At 42.1% G+C, this 18,831-nt stretch overlaps 1 protein-coding gene across 2 annotated transcripts in view; it reads right to left on the bottom strand.

Annotated features, from left to right (window-relative positions):
• Positions 1-18,831, bottom strand: part of SLCO5A1 (solute carrier organic anion transporter family member 5A1) — a 171,262-nt gene that overhangs the window by 16,265 nt on the left and 136,166 nt on the right. For both annotated transcript variants that reach the window (XM_045003182.1, XM_045003183.1), the window contains exons 6-7: positions 13,398-13,596; positions 2,290-2,449 (exon numbers count right to left, since the gene is read on the bottom strand). In XM_045003182.1, coding sequence (XP_044859117.1) covers positions 2,290-2,449; positions 13,398-13,596 — 359 coding nt within the window. The remainder of the gene's footprint in view (positions 1-2,289; positions 2,450-13,397; positions 13,597-18,831) is intronic.

Raw genomic sequence — 18,831 nt, 5'->3', positions numbered from 1 at the left:
CGCTATGTGGGGCAGTCACATGCCCCCCCCCTTACATTGTGCCCTCCTAGTATCAGCAGATACAAGTCGTCTCTGAGTGGCAGAGGTCTTTTTGATGGATCTAAAGTTTTCAGCTCTGCTGATGATCCATGTGGGTGTCACTATGGAAGGATGGAATAACTTTTTTCAAAAACAGAGGGAATTTCTCACACACACACACACACACACACACACAGAGTTAAAAGAATATTGTTAAGGTTGCAAAATAAAGTAATCAAAAGTTAGGAAATGCCAGAATTAAGGATGACTGTACAACCTTAATTTGGCCCCCTTGTGTGTATGCATTATGATACAATCTCTAATTACATGATCGTATACTACTTTTTCCACATAAACTTGATGTCATAATGGACATTATCTTATTTATTGCAGTTAATAGCTTGTTTAACCCACTTGAAATTCATGGTGAGAGGTAAGCATTCTCAAAGTTCCTCATAATTAAGTGACTTAACAGGTCTATTTTAATAGTATGTGAAAAGCAGAAAAGGTCAGAACTATGAACTGTATTCAGCAAAGCACATAACCATATACTTAAGTCCCACTGAAACCAATGTGACTTAAGAATGTGCCTAAAGTTAAATACACATCTAGTGGCTATTGTGAATCGTGCCTATAGCAGTTGGTTACCAAAAAGTTGTTTCCCCCCTACCTCGCAATATCTTGTAAAAGGAAGCTTTCAATTTTATCTGTACTGGATGCAATGATTATATGGACCTTCAACTTTAGAACTGTTCTGTCAAAACAAAATATCAAATTATCGTCCTGAGACTGACAGTTCTCATGTTTCACTGACTGGGCACAAATGTGTAAGGCAAGAGTGTGACGTGTAATGAATGTGGTTTCCAGATGCTAAAAGCAAGGCAACATTGTTTCATACTATCTCCTATCTTTTGTCTTTATTCCGCTTTAACAGACAATACTTTATAGAAATGTTTGGTCTTACATTCTCTTCTGTGTGTAATACCGAATGAATTCCAAAGCCTTGGTTTTTTGGCAGCCCAAAGCATTCTGTTGACAACAGGGACAGATGCTACTCCTCACCAGTTTTCCTGTGCACTGGCCCAGAAACTAAGTTTCCAGTCACCAAGTTTCCTTTGTATTTTTCAATCTGTGACCAGGCAACCCTCAAAGAAGCATTCAGCTTCTACAACCCAGTGAATGTAGGACATGAGCAGAGGCCCAGGCCAGCTATGCAGACACTCTGCGCTTGTGCTGCAAACCCAGACTCCCTGCTATCCTGCCACAGTGGAGTACAATTCCTACAAGTGCCATGGTCCCATGGTCATTTCCAAATCATCCCTTTGGTTGGAGGTAGTTCACTCGGTGTAAGTTAAGTTGATATAGTTAGTGTTAACTTATGCTCAAAATTCCCACATTGCTGAAGGCTGGGATGATACCACGGACAGCTGCAAAAAGAACAGGAGTACTTGTGGCACCTTAGAGACTAACAAATTTATTTGAGCATAAGCTTTCGTAGGCTACAGCCCACTTCATCGGATGCCTGCAGTGGAAAATACAGTAGGAAGATATATATATACACAGAGAACATGAAACAATGGGTGTTACCATACACACTATAAGGAGAGTGATCCATTAAGGTGAGCTATTATCAGCAGGAGAGAAAAAGAACTGTTTGTAGTGGTAATGAAAATGGCCCATTTCCAGCAATTGACAAGAAGATGTGAGGAAGTGGGGGGGCGGGGAATAAGCATGGGGAAATAGTTTTACTTTGTGTAATGGCCCATCCACTCCCAGTCTTTATTCAAGCCTAATTTAATGGTGTCCAATTTGCAAATTAATTCCAATTCAGCAGTCTCTCGTTGGAGTCTGTTTTTGAAGTTTTTTTGTTGTAATATTGAGACTTTTAGGTCTGCAATCGAGTGGCCTGGGAGATTGAAGTGTTCTCCAACTGGTTTTTGAATGTTCTAATTCTTGATGTCTGATTTGTGTCCATTATTCTTTTACATAGAGACAGTCCGGTCTGGCCAATGTACAGAGGGGCATTGCTGGCACATGATGGCATATATCACATTGGTATTGGACAGCTGGTGTTCCTACCATCTTGAAACATGGAGAAATTCATGCACGCGGGGCACTTGTGGATAAGATTCTCTGAAGCTAGGAAGAAATGTGCCTTGGAGCTAGTACACTCCCCCTTTCTGTACCTATCCACTTCAGCCCAGATCTGCTAATCTTTAGCCCCACAGTATACTTTTTACATCATTTTGGATGGGTTTGTTATACACTCACCCCTGTGCTATGATTTCCACCATTGATGCAGCCGGCCAGACACGGATTGAAGTATGTTATTCCATCTGATCCACAGACAGGCTCGTACTCATGAATTTTGCATCCACAGTTGACATTACAGCTACCTGTCAGATTTCTGTGTGCCATAGTGAGTGTAGGACTGAGGAGAGGAAAAATAGGTTACATTAGAACAGCATGTTAAACAAGTATGTGCAGAGAAACAAACCCTTTCGACTCTCCTGTAGTTGTTTAGTGATTTTTAGTATTAGAAAGGTTGCATGGACACTAGTTATTTATTTGGACGTGAGTAACATAAAAGCATGCTAATCCTGGTTTCTAGGCATCAGTGACTTTAACTTAAAACTGCAATGAAAAAAATCATTACAAAACTGAAAGATCACATCTCCTTCCACTCACCAGTCAGAAACCATCATGATTATTTATATTTTGTACTGCAGTATGCTATAGAATCATAGAACTGGAAGGGACCTCGAGAGGTCATCTAATCCAGTCCCCTGCACTTAAGGCAGGACTAAGTATTATCTAGACCATCCCTGACAGGTGTTTGTCCAACCTGCTCTTAAAAATCCACAATAATGGAGATTCCACAACCTCCCTAGGCAATTTATTCCACTGCTTAACCACTCTGACAATTAGGAAGCTTCTTCCTAATGTCCAACCTAAACCGCCCTTGCTGCAATTTAAGCTTTTAAGCTTCTTGTTCTATCCTCAGAGGTTAAGAACAACAATTTTTCTCCCTCCTCCTTGTAACAACCTTTTATGTACTTGAAAACTGTTATGTCCTCTCTCAGTCTTCTCTTCTCCAGACTAAACAAGCTCAATTTTTTCAGTCTTTCCTCATAGATCATTTTTTCTAGACCTTTAATCAATTGTGTTGCTCTTTGGACTTTCTCCAATTTGTCCACATCTTTTCTGAAATGTGCACCCAGAACTGGACACAATACTCCATGGAAATTTTAATCTCCCAACCCAGCACGTTCCCAAAAAAGCCTCAACTGCCTTAGCCTCCCTAAAAACCTCTCTTAAACAAAGGATTTTGCTGTGTGCCTCGAAGGTCAACAGATTGTTTTGGGGTGAGTGGGAGGGGAGTGGATGCCAGAACTGAGGAACACACAGAGAGAGCATTGGCCTGCTAAACCCAGGGTTGTGAGTTCAATCCTTGAGGGGGCCATTTAGGGATCTGGGGCAAAAATTTGTCTGAGGATTGGCCCTGCTTTGAGTAGGGGGTTGGACTAGATGACTGCAGCGGGTCGTATTGAAAGGTGATCTGTCGGGTTGGAGGGAGGTTACCAGTGGAGTTCCTCAAGGTTCGGTTTTAGGTCCGATCTTATTCAATCTATTTATCACTGACCTTGGAACCAAAAGTAGGAGTGGGCTGATAAAGTTTGTGGATGACACGAAGTTGGGAGGTATTGCCAATTCGGAGAAGGATCGGGATATCCTCCAGGGAGATTTGGATGACCTTGTAAACTGGAGTATTAGTAACAGGATGAAATTCAATAGTGAGAAGTGTAAGGTTATGCATTTAGGGATGACTAACAGGAATTTTGGTTATAAGCTGGGGACGCACCAGTTGGAAGTAACGGAAGAGGAGAAGGACCTCGGAGTCCTGGTTGATCGCAGGATGACTATGAGTCGGCAATGTGATGTGGCCATTAAAAAAGCTAATGCGGTCTTGGGATGCATTAGGCGAGGTATTTCTAGTAGAGATAAGGAGGTGCTAGTCCCGTTATACAAGGCGTTGGTGAGACCTCATTTGGAGTACTGTGTGCAGTTTTGGTCTCCCATGTTTAAGAAGGATGAATTCAAACTGGAACGGGTACAAAGAAGGGCCACTAGAATGATCCGAGGAATGGAAGGCCTGTCGTATGAAAAGAGACTTGAGGAGCTCGGTTTGTTTTCCTTAACCAAAAGAAGGTTGAGAGGAGATATGATTGCTTTCTTTAAATATATCAGAGGGATAAATACCAGGGAGGGAGAGGAATTATTTCAGCTCAGTACTAATGTGGACACGAGAACAAATGGATATAAATTGGCAGTCGGGAAGTTTAGGCTTGAAATTAGACGAAGGTTTCTAACCATCAGGGGAGTGAAATTCTGGAACAGCCTACCGAGGGAAACAGTGGGGGCGAAGGACCTCTCTGGCTTTAAATTTAAGCTTGAGAAGTTTATGGAGGGAATGGTTTGATAGGATAACACTATTTAGTCAATAGGTCAATAACGTGCCGCCACTGGTAATTAGTACCGAGGGTCAATGTTGGGATATTGAAAGTCTTTTTCCCGAGTGTCTGGCTGGAGAGTCTTGCCCGTATGCTCGGGGTTCAGCTGATCGCCATATTTGGGGTCGGGAAGGAATTTTCCTCCAGGGTAGATTGGCAGTGGCCCTGGAGGTTTTTCGCCTTCCTCCGCAGCATGGGGCAGGGGTCGCTTGCTGGAGGATTACCTGCTACTTGAAGTCTTTAAACCAGATTTGGGGACTGCAACAGCTGAGTCAAGGGAGAGAATTATTCCAGGAGTGGGTGGGTCAGCTTTTGTGGCCTGCATTTTGCGGGAGGTCAGACTAGATGATCATAATGGTCCCTTCTGATCTTAAGTTCTATGATTCTATGACCTCCTGAGGTCCCGTCCATCCCTGATAGTCTATTCTATGATTAAGCATTGTGCCAGCAGCAACATCTCTTATCTGCCACAGAAGCCCCAGCCAATCTCGGCTGCAGCAGAATGGCACAGGGAGAGAGACAATCTCTGATAGGCAGGTCCTAGGCCATTTAGATCTTTAAATGTCAGAACCAAAACCTTAAATTTCACCATGAAGCCAACAGGCAGCCAGCAGATCCCAGAGCCTTGGCATCACATGCTCTTGGCAGGAGACTACACTGAACAAGCAAGCTATCCCGCTGTACATCCGTTTCAGTGTCCCACTAGAGTCCATTGTTGCAGCCCATTCTCGAGGTGATCGAGGAGCAGACGGCAATAGCACAGCCCACATCCAAAAGGAAAGGTCACAGCCTCTCAGCCAGATGGAGACAGAAAAAGCAGTCCAAGTCAATGCTGCTGTTGGATTATTTAAATGTAGACCCCACCAAAATGTCAACTGTGGTTACAATTGATGGCCAAATACCTTCAATCAGAGTGGGGGCTGATATAGCCTCCTTCAACTCATCCAGTTGCTCCCCCAACCACCATAATCACCTCAGTCTTATCCAGACTGAGTCTAAGTCATCCATGTCTCATTCTTACCCAGACACTGGGAAAGACACTTGGCCACATTTTGTGTTGGGCAAGATATAGCTATAAAGCTGGGTGTCACCAGCATATTGAAAAAAACTTCAACCCACATCTAGTTATTAATTGTCTTAGGAAGGAAAACCAGAGTAGATCATTGCGGTAGCCCACTAGAACTCTCCAGGTAGAAGTGCAAGGGCCCAACACTATCCTCTGGGAGCTGTCACTGACAAAGGCACAAAGCCACTGAAGAGTGGCCCTGTCCACTCCCAGCACAGACTGCAGTCATGTCAACACTTCATCACTGACTGGAATGAAAGCAGTTGGGAGAGCTAATAATATCAACATGAACACCTGGTCTTCATCAATGCTAAGAGAAGGTCATCAGTCAATGCAACAATGTTATTTTGCATTATGAGGTGCAGCAATTGTGTCAATAACATGTGTGTAATGTAAGATGAGGGCATGGTGTGTGATATGAAGAAATTACAAAATGGGACTAGCTTTCAGAGATGAGTACCAGAAATCACTGAACGAAAGGAAAGGTGGAAATAGAATTATAAACAGTGAGTATAGAGCAGGGGTAGGCAACCTATGGCACGCACGTGAGCTGATTTTCAGTGGCACTCACACTGTCCGGGTGCTGGCCACCAGTCCGGGGGGCTCTGCATTTTAATTTAATTTTAAATGAAACTTCATAAACATTTTAAAATCCTTACTTACTTTACATACAACAGTAGTTTAGTTATATATTATAGACTTATAGAAAGAGACCTTCTAAAAACATTAAAATATATTACTGGCACGCGGAACTTTAAATTAAAGTGAATAAATGAAGGCTCGGCACACCACTTCTGAAAGGTTGCCGACCCCTGGTATAGAGAAACAAAGTTTTTAAAAAAAAAGAGTCTTTATCATAAAAAGCCTTTTTCATATCAATTTAAATTAGACACTTCTTGGAAGAACTAAGAGGATACAAGGAACAGACGCTTACCCCGCTCTTCCTTATTAATTAGTACGTATAAGATATAATGATTTAATTTTTTTTCTAGACAGATTTATTTGAAAAGGCTAGGTGGATGGGGGAGCAGCTCCCTGTACAGTGACCCTTCCTTCTCCCCCCCGCAGCTGAGGAGCAATGGGGGCAGGAAGCAGGGGGGAGTGGTCAATGGACAGGGAACTGCTCCCCATCCACCCAGCCCACATGTATCTGGACCTCCCTCATACTCAGACCCCCCAAGCTCAGCAGTTGCCCTGACCTATGACAATATTACAATGTTTTACCTCTGGGTTACTGCCTGTAACTTTAAAATGATGATGTGAGAGGAGGAACTGCCATGAAGATACAAAAGTCTGAATTTCCCCCATTTATATTAATTGACCTACCTCAACAAATTACAGTGGGTTTTTTCGACTTGATCCCTCAACATCTGGCTGCATAAAGAAGTTCTCACTTCTTCATTCCCTCACAGACTCACCCTCTATCGCACAGCACCAAGTCACTCTATCTGCTTGACAGGCTTGCTACGGGAGATCCATAAGGTGTTCATGTCTATACCTTTTTCACCTTCAATCCTCGCTCAATGTTAACTTGTCTTTCCAATAATGAAACACCAAGGGAGCATCTCAGGGCTGCACTGGAGGCAGAGATCTCTTTGGTGCTGATGCATCTGTGCGCACCCTATCTCCATCTCACATGCTGCCTCCAAATATTGTAGAGTATCAGGAGACGATGTATTTCTGCAGGTCTCCTCAACCATCCCTCCCTTACTGGGGTTTATTTTGTTTTCTTGAAGCTGAGATATGTTTCCAGGAAGCTGTTGGATGAAAATACTCAACTCATTCCGACTGTTTTTGGACACTATGTCTGAGGAGTGGTCAACTCTACTGGTTCAGGCTGTCATGGCTGTGCATCAGTCCAATAACCTAAACTCTTCTCAGTATCCCACCCACAACTAGAGGCCTTAAGCTGCCAACAAAGTCTGGCACATGCACATTTTAAAATCTGATAAAAAATGACAGCATTTCCTGAATTCGTCTTTCAGTTACAAATTACTCTTCTGCTCCTTTCATTAATATGATTAGCTGCAAGTTTGAGACATGTACACACCAGAGATAAATCCCAGAATTCCATTTGATAAATTGCATTGGTTAACCTCTCAAAGGACTGTTCTATATCTTGTTTCCACTTATATAATACTGGCAGAACTAATTAGAGGAAGAGCTTTAGACAGACTAATGATAAAGGGGAATCTACTTTCTAACAAGGATTTTAGTTTTGATTTTTCTCTCTCTCCAACTATTAGTCTATGGGAGAGAGAAGTAAGAGGGGAGAAGGAAGTTGTAGAGTCTAGAGTTTTAAGAGTTGTGGGGCCTTTTATTATTTATTCATACTGAGGGATACACAATCAGGGACTGGAACTCCTTTGTGTTAGGCAATACACACACACACCACCACCAACCCCCACAAGATGGCCCACAGAGCTTACAATTGAAGTAATCCACAGATAAATCCAAAATATAGGAAAGCATTAAGGTTATCTCCTAAACAGCAAATGGATTTGTATGTGGTTTCATTTTTATTTACTTAGATTGCAGTAGCACATATAATGTACTAAGGCGGTTCCAAACACAAAGAAAACATAGTTCCTGCCCCGATGAGTTTACAGTCTAAAAGGTCTTCATTCTAAAAACCGGGATAAAAAGTGAAAAGGAGAAGCCTTGGCTACCTAGCAAAGACATTTCTGTCATGATTAAACTAACCATCATCCCAAAATAATGAATAAATTGGATCCACTGTTTAAAAGGCTGCCAAGATCATGCTGGGAAAATTGTGGTTTTGAGAAATGTTTGAGTAAACCATTTGCACAGAAGGATGTTACATGACTGGCTTCTTCAATGCTTCTTCCTTGTACATCGTGATTCTCTCATAGCCAAACTACCAAGCGTTCTTTTGAAATGGCAAAGATCAAGGAGAAAAGCGGGGGAAAGGCTGGGTTTAGTTACTGAACCTTTAAGGTGTAGAACAGTGGTTCTAAACCAAGGGTATGTGTATTCCTGGGGGTTCTCAGAGGTCTTCATCTAGATATTTGCCTAGTTTTACAACAGGCTACATAAAAAGCACTAGCTAAGTCAGTACAAACTAAAATTTCATACAGACAATGACACGTTTATACTGCTCTATAGACTATACTATATACTATACACTGAAATGTAAGTACAACATTTATATTCCAATTAATTTGTTTTATAATTATATGGTCAAAATGAGAAAATAAGCAATTTTGCCATAACAGTGTGCTGTGACACTTTTGTATTTTTATGTCTGATTTTGTAAGCAAGTAGTTTTTAAGTGAGGTGAAACTGGGGGTACACAAGACAAATCGACTCCTGAAAGGGGCACAGTAGTCTGGAAAGGTTGAGAACCACTGGTGTAGAAGCCTTGTCATGTGGCAGTCGGTTGCAGCTAGAGTTGGAGACTGAAGCTAGGAATTATGTGGTTTTTATCTAGGTTCATTTTTTGTTGTTCTGCTCCACTTAGTTCTGATTGTCTGACTGGACTGAGAGAGACATAACAACAGCAAACCTTGATGCTTGGGATAGGCAGTTGAGATTTTTTTGTGTATTATTTGTCCCAAAAATCCAACAAACCAATTATATCTTTCAATTTATCTACAATAACTTTAACTGCTCCAGGACAATAGAAGAGTATAACCAAAACCAGCCAGTTTTGTATAATTTTACATATCATAAAAAGAGGGGATGGAATTAAACTAATACAGGGACTTTGGTTGCTGATAAGCACCCCTGGAAACCTACCCTGACCTTAGGCCGATTCCCCGGAATCGGGCCCCGTGCCTGTACACTGAACGGACAAGAAAAGCCATCCGCCTTTTCTCTCATTTCCACAAATAAAAGAAGAGTCTCTTTGCAGCTATTTTGATTATTTTCAGGTAAGACAGTTTAATGTTCATGAAATACAAAAACAGCTTTCTGTAGAGCAGGCTGGAAGAGGCCTGTGCTCAGCCTGGATGAGATCACAAGGAAATAATTTTGGTAGTCTCCACCACCACTGGCCAACACAGACCTGCCCAGTGCTCGCCCTCTTCCCGTCTGCCACAATTCCTGACCCCACAGCAGACTCCCTGTGAGGTTCCACATAGGGGTGGGATTGCGCTATGGGGCACCTCCCCTTTCTGAGTGGGAGGGTGAGGCCTATGTGCAGTAGGGCCCCTTCATGCATGGATTTGAGGAGTATAATCTGCTCTTTGCTAATTTTTTCTCTTTATTATACTACATCTTCTAAATATTCCAGATATCTAAGGACAGAGACTACTGCAGTTCATATGCTCTTACTTCTGTCTTCCTCACAGGGGTGTGGCAAAGTTTAACTCATAAATATTTGTAAAGGGTTTTAAGATCTTCCTATGGAGTGTATTATTGGTTTGATTCTGTGAGGTGCTGTGCACATCTGCAAGGGGCTGAGCTCCTTTCACCCCCACTACAGTCAGTTGGAGCTGAGGGTGCTCAGCACCTCATTGGACTACTCAGAACCTTGCAAGTTTCAGCCCTAAAATGCTAAGCACTGTCATTGTTGTCAGGGCTGCCTCCAGGCACCAGACCAGCAATCAGCTGCTTGGGGCGGCCAACGGTGAGGGGCGGCAAGTCTGGGACTTTGGCAGCAATTCGGCGGTGGGTCCCTTGCTCCCTCTCGGAGCGAAGGACCCGCCACTGAATTGCCACCAAAGACTGAAGCGGCGGCGGTAGAGCTGCAGATCGCGATCGCAGCTTTTTTTTTTTTTCTTTTCGCTAATTGGGGCGGCAAAAACCCTGGAGCCGGCCCTGATTGTTGTTATGCTTTGCAATGGCAAAAGATTTCACAGGTGTGCATTGTGATCAACAAGCAGATCTGTTCATTTCATCCACATGTCTTCCCTTTGTCTCCAGGTTCCATTTATTTGGTTTGGCTTATATGACCAAATTAATTATCGTTCTCAGCAATTAATTCTTAAACTGTCCCAGTGGGTCAAGAAGTATATTGTAGCCACTGCGGCTCAGGCTGAAATTGATTAGTGACCTCATGACATCTTTTGCATCTTTCTCAATTTCAAATTGTTGTTTATCTGGCTTCCATCCAAAAAAATCTCAGGGTGCATGTATCAGATACATGGTTGAGCTTTTTGTTTCAAGTATTTCATGCTCCTCATATTCAATTTTTCTGGTAGGCAGAATTTTACTCTCCTTTATGACACATTGACAGGGCCACCCGGGGGGGGGGGCGGGGGGGGCAAGTGGGGCAATTTGCCCCAGGTCCCAGGCCCCACAGGGGCCCCGTGAGCTGCTCTGGGTTTTTGGCGGCACTTCAGTGGCGGGCACTGCCCAGTGAGCACAAGCGCCGCAAGCGGCGGAAAAAAAAAAGCTGCAATCAGCGGCACTTAGGCTGCTCTACTGCCGCCACTTCATTCTTCGGCGGCAATTCAGCGGCGGGTCCTTCCCTCCGAGAGGGACCTGCCACCGAAGACCCGGCCCTGCCCCAGGCCCCCTGAATCCTCTGGGCGACCCTGCACATTGATCCTGATTCTCTTCTACATCTGAATGGGATCTGCAGGGAGCCAGCTCCCTAATTCAGAACTGCCCAGCCTGGTGCAAATCAGGGCTGCATAAGAGCATGCCTAATTTACAGTGCTGGTGGAAGGGCCCTCATGTTGCATTTAAATGTTACATGTGTCAGGTTGTCCTTAGAGGCAAGGCTAGAGTCATTCAGCTGCATCGTTTAAGATGCTGAAATGTGAAATACAGAATTGCCCTGAACCTGATAACCCAAGTAAGCAATGACAAATTAGCAAATGCAAAACTACCTGTGTCCAATGTAAAATTGCAGAAAATCTTTGCAAACATATTTAATCTACCTGAGCTTCCCGGTCCATTTACTGTCCCCAATTTAGAACATGCCTGGTTTAGGCAGACTACATTTACAGTATGAAATACCTGCTTTCCTGAATTTTGAGAGCTGTGTTTGGTTTTTTATGCTAACTAGACACAGCTATTCACTCTCCTTTCTACTGGATGGGTGGACTATGCCCAAGCAAAAAAAAAAGGGAATTACTTTGATGTGACTTTTGACCACAAATAGAAATAGTTATAAACAGATCCTGCATTTGCTTACAAAAACGAGACACAGAGTTAGTAACTGGGATCTATTACAAGCTTAACTTTGGAGAAGGCTGTATCTATTTTTGGTATCCTCAAAATGAAAAATTTCCTTTAGAAAATGTGTATACGTTTTTTTTTAAGTGCTGGCATTCTTTGATATCTGAGTAAAAGAGTGTCTTATTAATGAAATGGTTTAAAGCTAGATCAAATGATAACAACTGAACAAATCTAGGAGAAGTTTATCACGCCGATGACCAGGTTTGTAAGGATGAATGTGGGGGTCAGCACTGCTTGTTTTATTAATCTGTATATCAACTGACTTACTATGTAGGTTTAAGTAATTCACACAGGGCCCACTCCTGCAATTTGCTGAGCACCTTCCACTTCTATTGCCATTGATGAAATCCCAGTGACTTCATTTTGATTTCAATGGGAGTTGACTGCAATCAATACTTTGAAGGATAAAGCTTTTAATATGCCAACCACCCTGTCTAAATGAGAAAGTTGTGTGGGTTTAACTAAAGGTGTTACTTTAAACCTCTTTAGTTAAAGCCAGTGGAAAAGGCTTATTTCCGTTTAATTGAAGTCAATTAGGAATCAGTTTAGGCTAAACTGCTACAATCTATTCTTAAAACTGCAATAAGAGTGTCCACATAGGGGTGTGCACTGGTTTAACTACATCAATTAAAAAAACAATTTAAGTTATACACCAGAGCAACTTACTCATGTGGACAAACCCTCAGTTCTCTTGTTTGTGACAACAGGGCCATAATACTTACTTCACAAAACTGAAGAAGGAGCAGGTTAGTTACATTTCATCTGAAAGATTTAGAACAAATCATATTAAAGGCAGTTTTTTGTTCACTTGTATTTCTTCAAGTTACTGCCAGCAGGTGTCACAGCATTTCAGCTGAAGACAGGTAACCTATGCAACCCCGTCCTTGCTAACTAATGTACCTGTGGTTTCTGTCCCCACTTCCTGCTTCTTCAGCCAGGCAGCATGACACGATGGCACCTCCCCAAGATCACTTCACTCTACAGCCTGACCCTCAGCACTGGCCCCTACCTATCTGCGTCAGAATCAAGGAGGGCTGTGGCATAGGAGACACCAGGCCAGCTTTACAACAATGGAGGATCCCCCTGCATTTGGCTGCTTCTTCAGGGGCTGGTTTCCCCAGCTCTATGGCTAGATTCTGCTGGCAGTGAGGTACAAAGCAGACACATAACACCTTATTATCACCTTCTGCCTTTCTGTTTTTCATGTGGTCAATTCTCTGTCCTCTCTTTTACCCCATTTTTTATTGGATAGTTTTCTCTCCTCCTACTCTGCTTTCTTCATGGTGTCTCCGAGTGGAACACAAACCCACTAGTGTTGGAGTTCAAAACTGAACTTCCAAACCCAAGATACTTGAATGGGTTTGATATCAGGCAAAATAAGTTCAACCATCTAGCCCCTTCAGGCTCAGGCAGGACCAAGAATACGTAGGCCACTCAAATGAGTGTTTGATAGGCTTTCATTGTCAATCAGCTATAAAATAAACGAATTTTGACCAGACAGTTAAACCATGTATTTATCTGACTGTGTTCACCGAGTTCTTGTTTGATGAATGGACTTCAAAAATAGCTAATTTTTAAATAAAATAAAATAGCTAGATTTCTAGCAGGCTTTTGCAAATAGCTGGCACTGCAATAATTGCAAAAACACTTACCCTGTTGTGTATGGGATATTTATGCCCCCTAGATTAATGCTGTCACATCCAACAATGAAAAGCGTTGAAAAGCACAGCAAAGACACACCGCTGCAAATCATAGCCAGCTTCGCAGACTCTCTTGCACCAAGTTTGAGCTTTTTAATAATGTAGCCACCTAGCACAATGCCAACACCAGCACTTGGGACAATAATCACACCTGTTTGGAGGAAAGTGAAATGTAAGGTTAAAATAGGAACTGTGGAGAGAGAATAAAAAATAAACATTGGTTTCACCCCCTAATTAGATTATGACAAATTCCACAATATGGCCCTCATTGACTAATTCACTACCAGCAAACTGAGTCAGAATTTTTAGCGCTCTGGTCTGATGTCAAAGGATTAATAAAAGCTTCTTTATGATTTTCCCAGCAGCAGAAAAAGAAAAATTGCATATACAAGCAGAAATATTGATTTGTATTTATTTCAGAGTGGGCTGGCTACTGGTGGTGGGGAATTGAAACATAGCTGCACAGCACAAAGACCTCAAAGGTTACAGGGCAGGCGATGACAGGACTCCTTACCGCTCTGGGTTGTCCCCAAAACATCACAAGGAATGCAGATTGATCCAGTTTAAATTAGTGAAATTCTGAAGAATTAGTTCAAATGTTGGGGTAAATCCTGCTTTTCTTACTCCTATGATGAGTCCCAGTGAAGTATATGTACTAATCCAAACCTTCAGGGCAGGACCAAACTTCATAAGCCTACCTTGTTCTAACAGCCTAATGAGTCTTTTTTCTAGGAGCTCCGTAAACTTTTATGGTCATAGACGGTAACCAGCTGATATCCAGATTTTACTCATGTTGAGCATTACCATGTCTCATGAGTGGTCCCGTTGATTTTAACAGGACTACTTGCAGACTCACTGTGAGTGAAGGTATCCAAATCTGGCCCTTAGCATTCTACCACTTGAAAGACTTGGCACTTAAAATTTAGAGCACAATAAACTTTAAGCCCTGACATATTTATAGCTAAGAACTGTGACTTTGCTGCTACAAACATCAATTGGTAGTGTTGTAGTGGGGCCACAAGCTAGCCCTATCTCCCAGTGCCCTGTGGAGTTGCTAAACTGTGCAAAGTTCCTGTTTTTCCTAGCTTCTCCTGGCTCTCACTGCCCATTGCTTCTTATTGTACATCTTTAAGTGATGGGCTTGCTCAGGGAGATTCATTCAGCATCAAATGTGAATTTAGAAGCTTTTAGACAGTTGCATCCAGTGAAAGTGGGCTGAAAAAATCATGATAGGTGTTCTTATTTTTTTAAAATGATGGGAGAAGTAAAACAAAAATCTACTGAAAACCATATTGTAATACAGCTGCAGTCATGACAGAACATTCGCGTCCTCCCCTGCTTTACCTAAAAACATTTGCAGAAGGAAATCACTGTAACAAGTATGAGGTTGGAAATGTGAAAATAACTGTTAATAAATGTTACAAGCAATGCCACCATAATTACTACACCAACTGTGAACCTAAGATCTTAATAATAATTCTGTGTGGAATTAGAAAGACCTCTCAATCTCCCAACAGAGTGGGCGTTAATATTTTTAATTCTTTCTAAAAGAATGTCTCTTCTGAGGGAACAACTTCAGAGCTGTTAACTCCCAGGAGAATAAACAATTGGATATGAATGCGAGAAGGACATAATTCCAACCTTTTTACCCATTCTGAACATTTTCTCTCTCAATATTTATCAAAAGGGACAAATAGCAAAATGATAATTCAATTAACTGAATCCACCAGGCAGTACCTGTTCTGAGGTAGGGCACAACACAAGGACAGAAGAGCAGGACAATTTGGAACGCTCTTTAAGCATCGGTCCTCAGCTATATCAAGTTACAGCAAGTCAGGATCTGGCCCTGTGTATTGTCCATCTTGTTGCTCTTCCCAACTTTCTGCAAAAATCTCCTCACACTATTTTATTCTCCTTCCCCACTCCCTTTAATTTACCTTCATTCTTCCAGATACCTCCTTCTGACCCATCCTTTGCATTCAATGACCTCGCTACCTCTTTCTGGCTTGGTTTTCAGTTATTACAGAAAGCTGTGCTGCTCTGCCATCCATTGTCCTTGGCCCTAAACAGGAGCTGAGGGGATAAGGAGAATGCTTGTCTCCCCTTCCCCCCACCCTCTCCACATTCATCCCACTCAGGCAAGAACTAGGGAACAATTGAAAACCGTGCACTCAAGGAGCACATGGACTTCTTCCTCTATGTGTCCATCGGGGGGAAAAAAGTCACCCTAAGGGAAGGGGACAGGAACATGCTGACCTGCAGTTAGTTGGTAGCAGAGAGGGAAGCCTGCAGCAGAATACATTCACTCATTATATCATGGAGCTTGGAATGCATTTTTGCCCCCTGTGCAAAGCAGAATTTGATACTTATATATTTTTTTCATACAGTGTATGTTAAATGGAAGGTAATAAACGATCAAAACAACATAGTCACTACTACAATGGCTCTTCCACAGGAGCTTCCAAAGCAAAGTATATACAACTAATTGAGGTATTCATTTTTCACTTTCAAAGTCATATAATGGAACAAAACTGAGATTTGATAGTAAGCCATTGTACTGCACTTTGCTTTATTTTACAATGATGGTTTGGCATACAGGATTTTTTGTATGTGCACAAAATATGATGCTGTATCTAGTACCCCAAGGCAAGATCAGTTTTCAGTCAGCAATTTTTAGGCTTTGTCCTTTTTGCTGTTGTCAGAATGCTGCAGCACTTGAAGCTTTCCCACAGGAGAAAAGATGATCACAACAGCTAATAGTCTGCTTACAGAAACCTGCAATATTTGCTCCCAGCGTTGCATTTCCAAAGGGAGTAGCAGAGATTTCAAAAATCAATTCTGTGTGAGTTGTACACCACACCTTTTCTAGAAAAGAAGTGGAACCAGTTTACTGTATAGTACTATATTTATGAACAGTAGAAGTTACTAGTGAATGCAAAAGAGTTTAGATTGCAAAATATAACCCTCTTTCTTCACACACTTTTATAATCTACAAAATCATTTTCTCTTTTGAGCTGAAATTTTCCAAGTTTAGCCTCTGCCCTGAAGTCAACTTCTTGTTGTTTGTTTTTAGAAAGTTTAAGAGCTTTAGGTGTTTGGGGCTTTTTTAGTTCACGATGGGCGGGAAAATTAAACTTTTTGCATTTAAAAAATTCTAACCACTTTTTTTTTTTAAATAAAAGACTACAGCAAAGGAAACTCAAGTTCAAAACCTGAAATCTGGCATGGATTTAATCCTCCCTGACTAATGCCTTTGCTTTGTTTGAGAAAAGAAATTGAATGAAATTTAACAAAGAGATGGCTGTTTGTAAATTGCCAATTGAAAATGCACTGTGCAAAATCTCATTAGGTTTCCAGCTGGCCACACAAAGATAGATGCACCGAGCATATGTGTACAGCTAGTTAAGTGCACAGCTGAAGTGCAGATATTTTGGTTCAAAAAATTTACAAATTACACTGCAACTGAAGCTAGAAGAGCTTGTAAACTAACAGTACAAGTAATTTACACGCTCCACTGGTGTAACTGTGTACATTGGCTACCTCCAAATCTTCTTTTTCCTTCAAAAGAACTCTAGAAAAATTTAATGTTACTAAATAACTGTAGGAAATTACCCACCTGCCACAGTAGTAAGTGGGCACTGTGATTTTTTTGAGAGTCACAATTACTCCCTGAGGATCTTCTCTGGGGCAGTGCAGCTATCCACTGCTGCATACTCAGGATACAGCAAAGGCTCAATCTAGTCCTAACTTTTTGGAATTTCCCAACTTTTGCGTGTTTTGTCTCACATGAATGTTTTATTGGCATTTGTTCTTGTGTGTATACAGCCTCTAATGTGAGTTATGGGTCAATAATTCCATCAAAACTACCAGTGATGCCATAAATCATGGGAGCAAAACTCCTAGTTTGTGTAACCACTAGAACCATCAGCAGGAATTAACGTCCCATAAATCATAACTGCCATTATATTTTATATGAGAGACAAAGTAAGTAATATCTTTCATTGGACCAACTTCTGTTGGTAGAAAGGATAAGTTTCTGAGCTACCCAGATCTCTTCTTCAACTAACCTAGTGACTCTTCAGGAAACCTGAAGAAGAGCTCTGTGAAGCTCAAAAGCTTGTCCCTTCTGCCCACAAATGGTCCAATAAAAAGTATTACCTCACCTACCTTGTGTCTTTCACATCCTGGAACCAACACGACTACAACACCACTGCAAACATCTGTATGATATAATTCATTAATTTCATGCCCTGCACAGGATGTCTCTCCCCGCTCCACAGGCTCCCACAGAAAACTCCCATTGCTGCTACTTCCCACTGCCCTGATCAGGATCCCAGAAAGACTGCTCTTTTTTTTCCCACCAACCCCGGACTAGATAGACACCCAAGGTTCCAACTCAGATCCTCTTATTTCCTGTCTCTCCATCTCACATTGCTTCCTCTCCTTTCCTGGATCCATGCAACCAAACAGCGTTCTCTCCTCCTCTTACAGTTCTCCCTCCTCTTCTGGAGTGATTATGCATGCCTAGTCCATTGGTGCTTCACTCACCCGCTGGGGCATAGCCGGGGCTGGGAGGTGGGGAAGTGACTCCATTTTGAAGTTTGGAGTATTTGAATAATGGCCAGGGATTTGTTGTCACGTTGTCTTCCAGTAATATAGAAATTGCCACACTAGATCAGATGAGTGGTCCATCTAGTTCAGTATCCTGTCTCTGATGGTGGCCAGTAACATGTGCTTCAGAGACAGATGGGGGGGGGGAAAAAAAACCTTGAAGTTGGCAATTATGGAATAGCTTGCCTATAGAGGAAGATTTTTCCTACCATTCTCAGTTAATGGTTGGCATGTCCTGAAGCATCATCATCATTCATCATCATTCATGCCCGTCACCCCAACCGGGGTATGGGCCGCCAACCACAGATCTCCAGAGTCTTCTATCCTGGGCCATTCGCTCTAGCTGGTTCCAGGTATAGCCCATTTTTTTGCTATCAACCTGAAGGTCGCGTCGCCAGTATTTCTTGGGCGGCCTCTTTTCCGCTTGCCTTGGGGGTTCCACCGCAGTGCCTGTCTGGTGATGTTGGTTGGCTGCTTGCGTAGTGTATGTCCTATCCAGCCCCACCTTCTCCTTCTAATTTCTTCCTCTGCTGGGAGTTGACGGGTCCTCTCCAAGAGGTGGATGTTACTGATGGTGTCTGGCCAGCGGATCTGGAGAATCCTTCTGAGGCAGCTATGTCCTGAAGCATGTGGGTTTATTTTCCTCCCATTTTTTTAATCTTACTTAATGTAACTGGATATTCTATCATATAAATGTTCATCCCTGTTTTTAATCTTGCTAAACTCCTTGCTTCAATAATAATTTGTGACTGAGTTTCATAGGGTCATTGTGCAT

The sequence above is a fragment of the Mauremys mutica genome, chromosome 2 (assembly GCF_020497125.1).
Source record: "Mauremys mutica isolate MM-2020 ecotype Southern chromosome 2, ASM2049712v1, whole genome shotgun sequence".
Classification (NCBI taxonomy): Eukaryota; Metazoa; Chordata; order Testudines; family Geoemydidae; genus Mauremys; species Mauremys mutica.
Note: the sequence above shows the minus strand (reverse complement) of the source record. Positions and strands in the feature narration are given on the sequence as shown.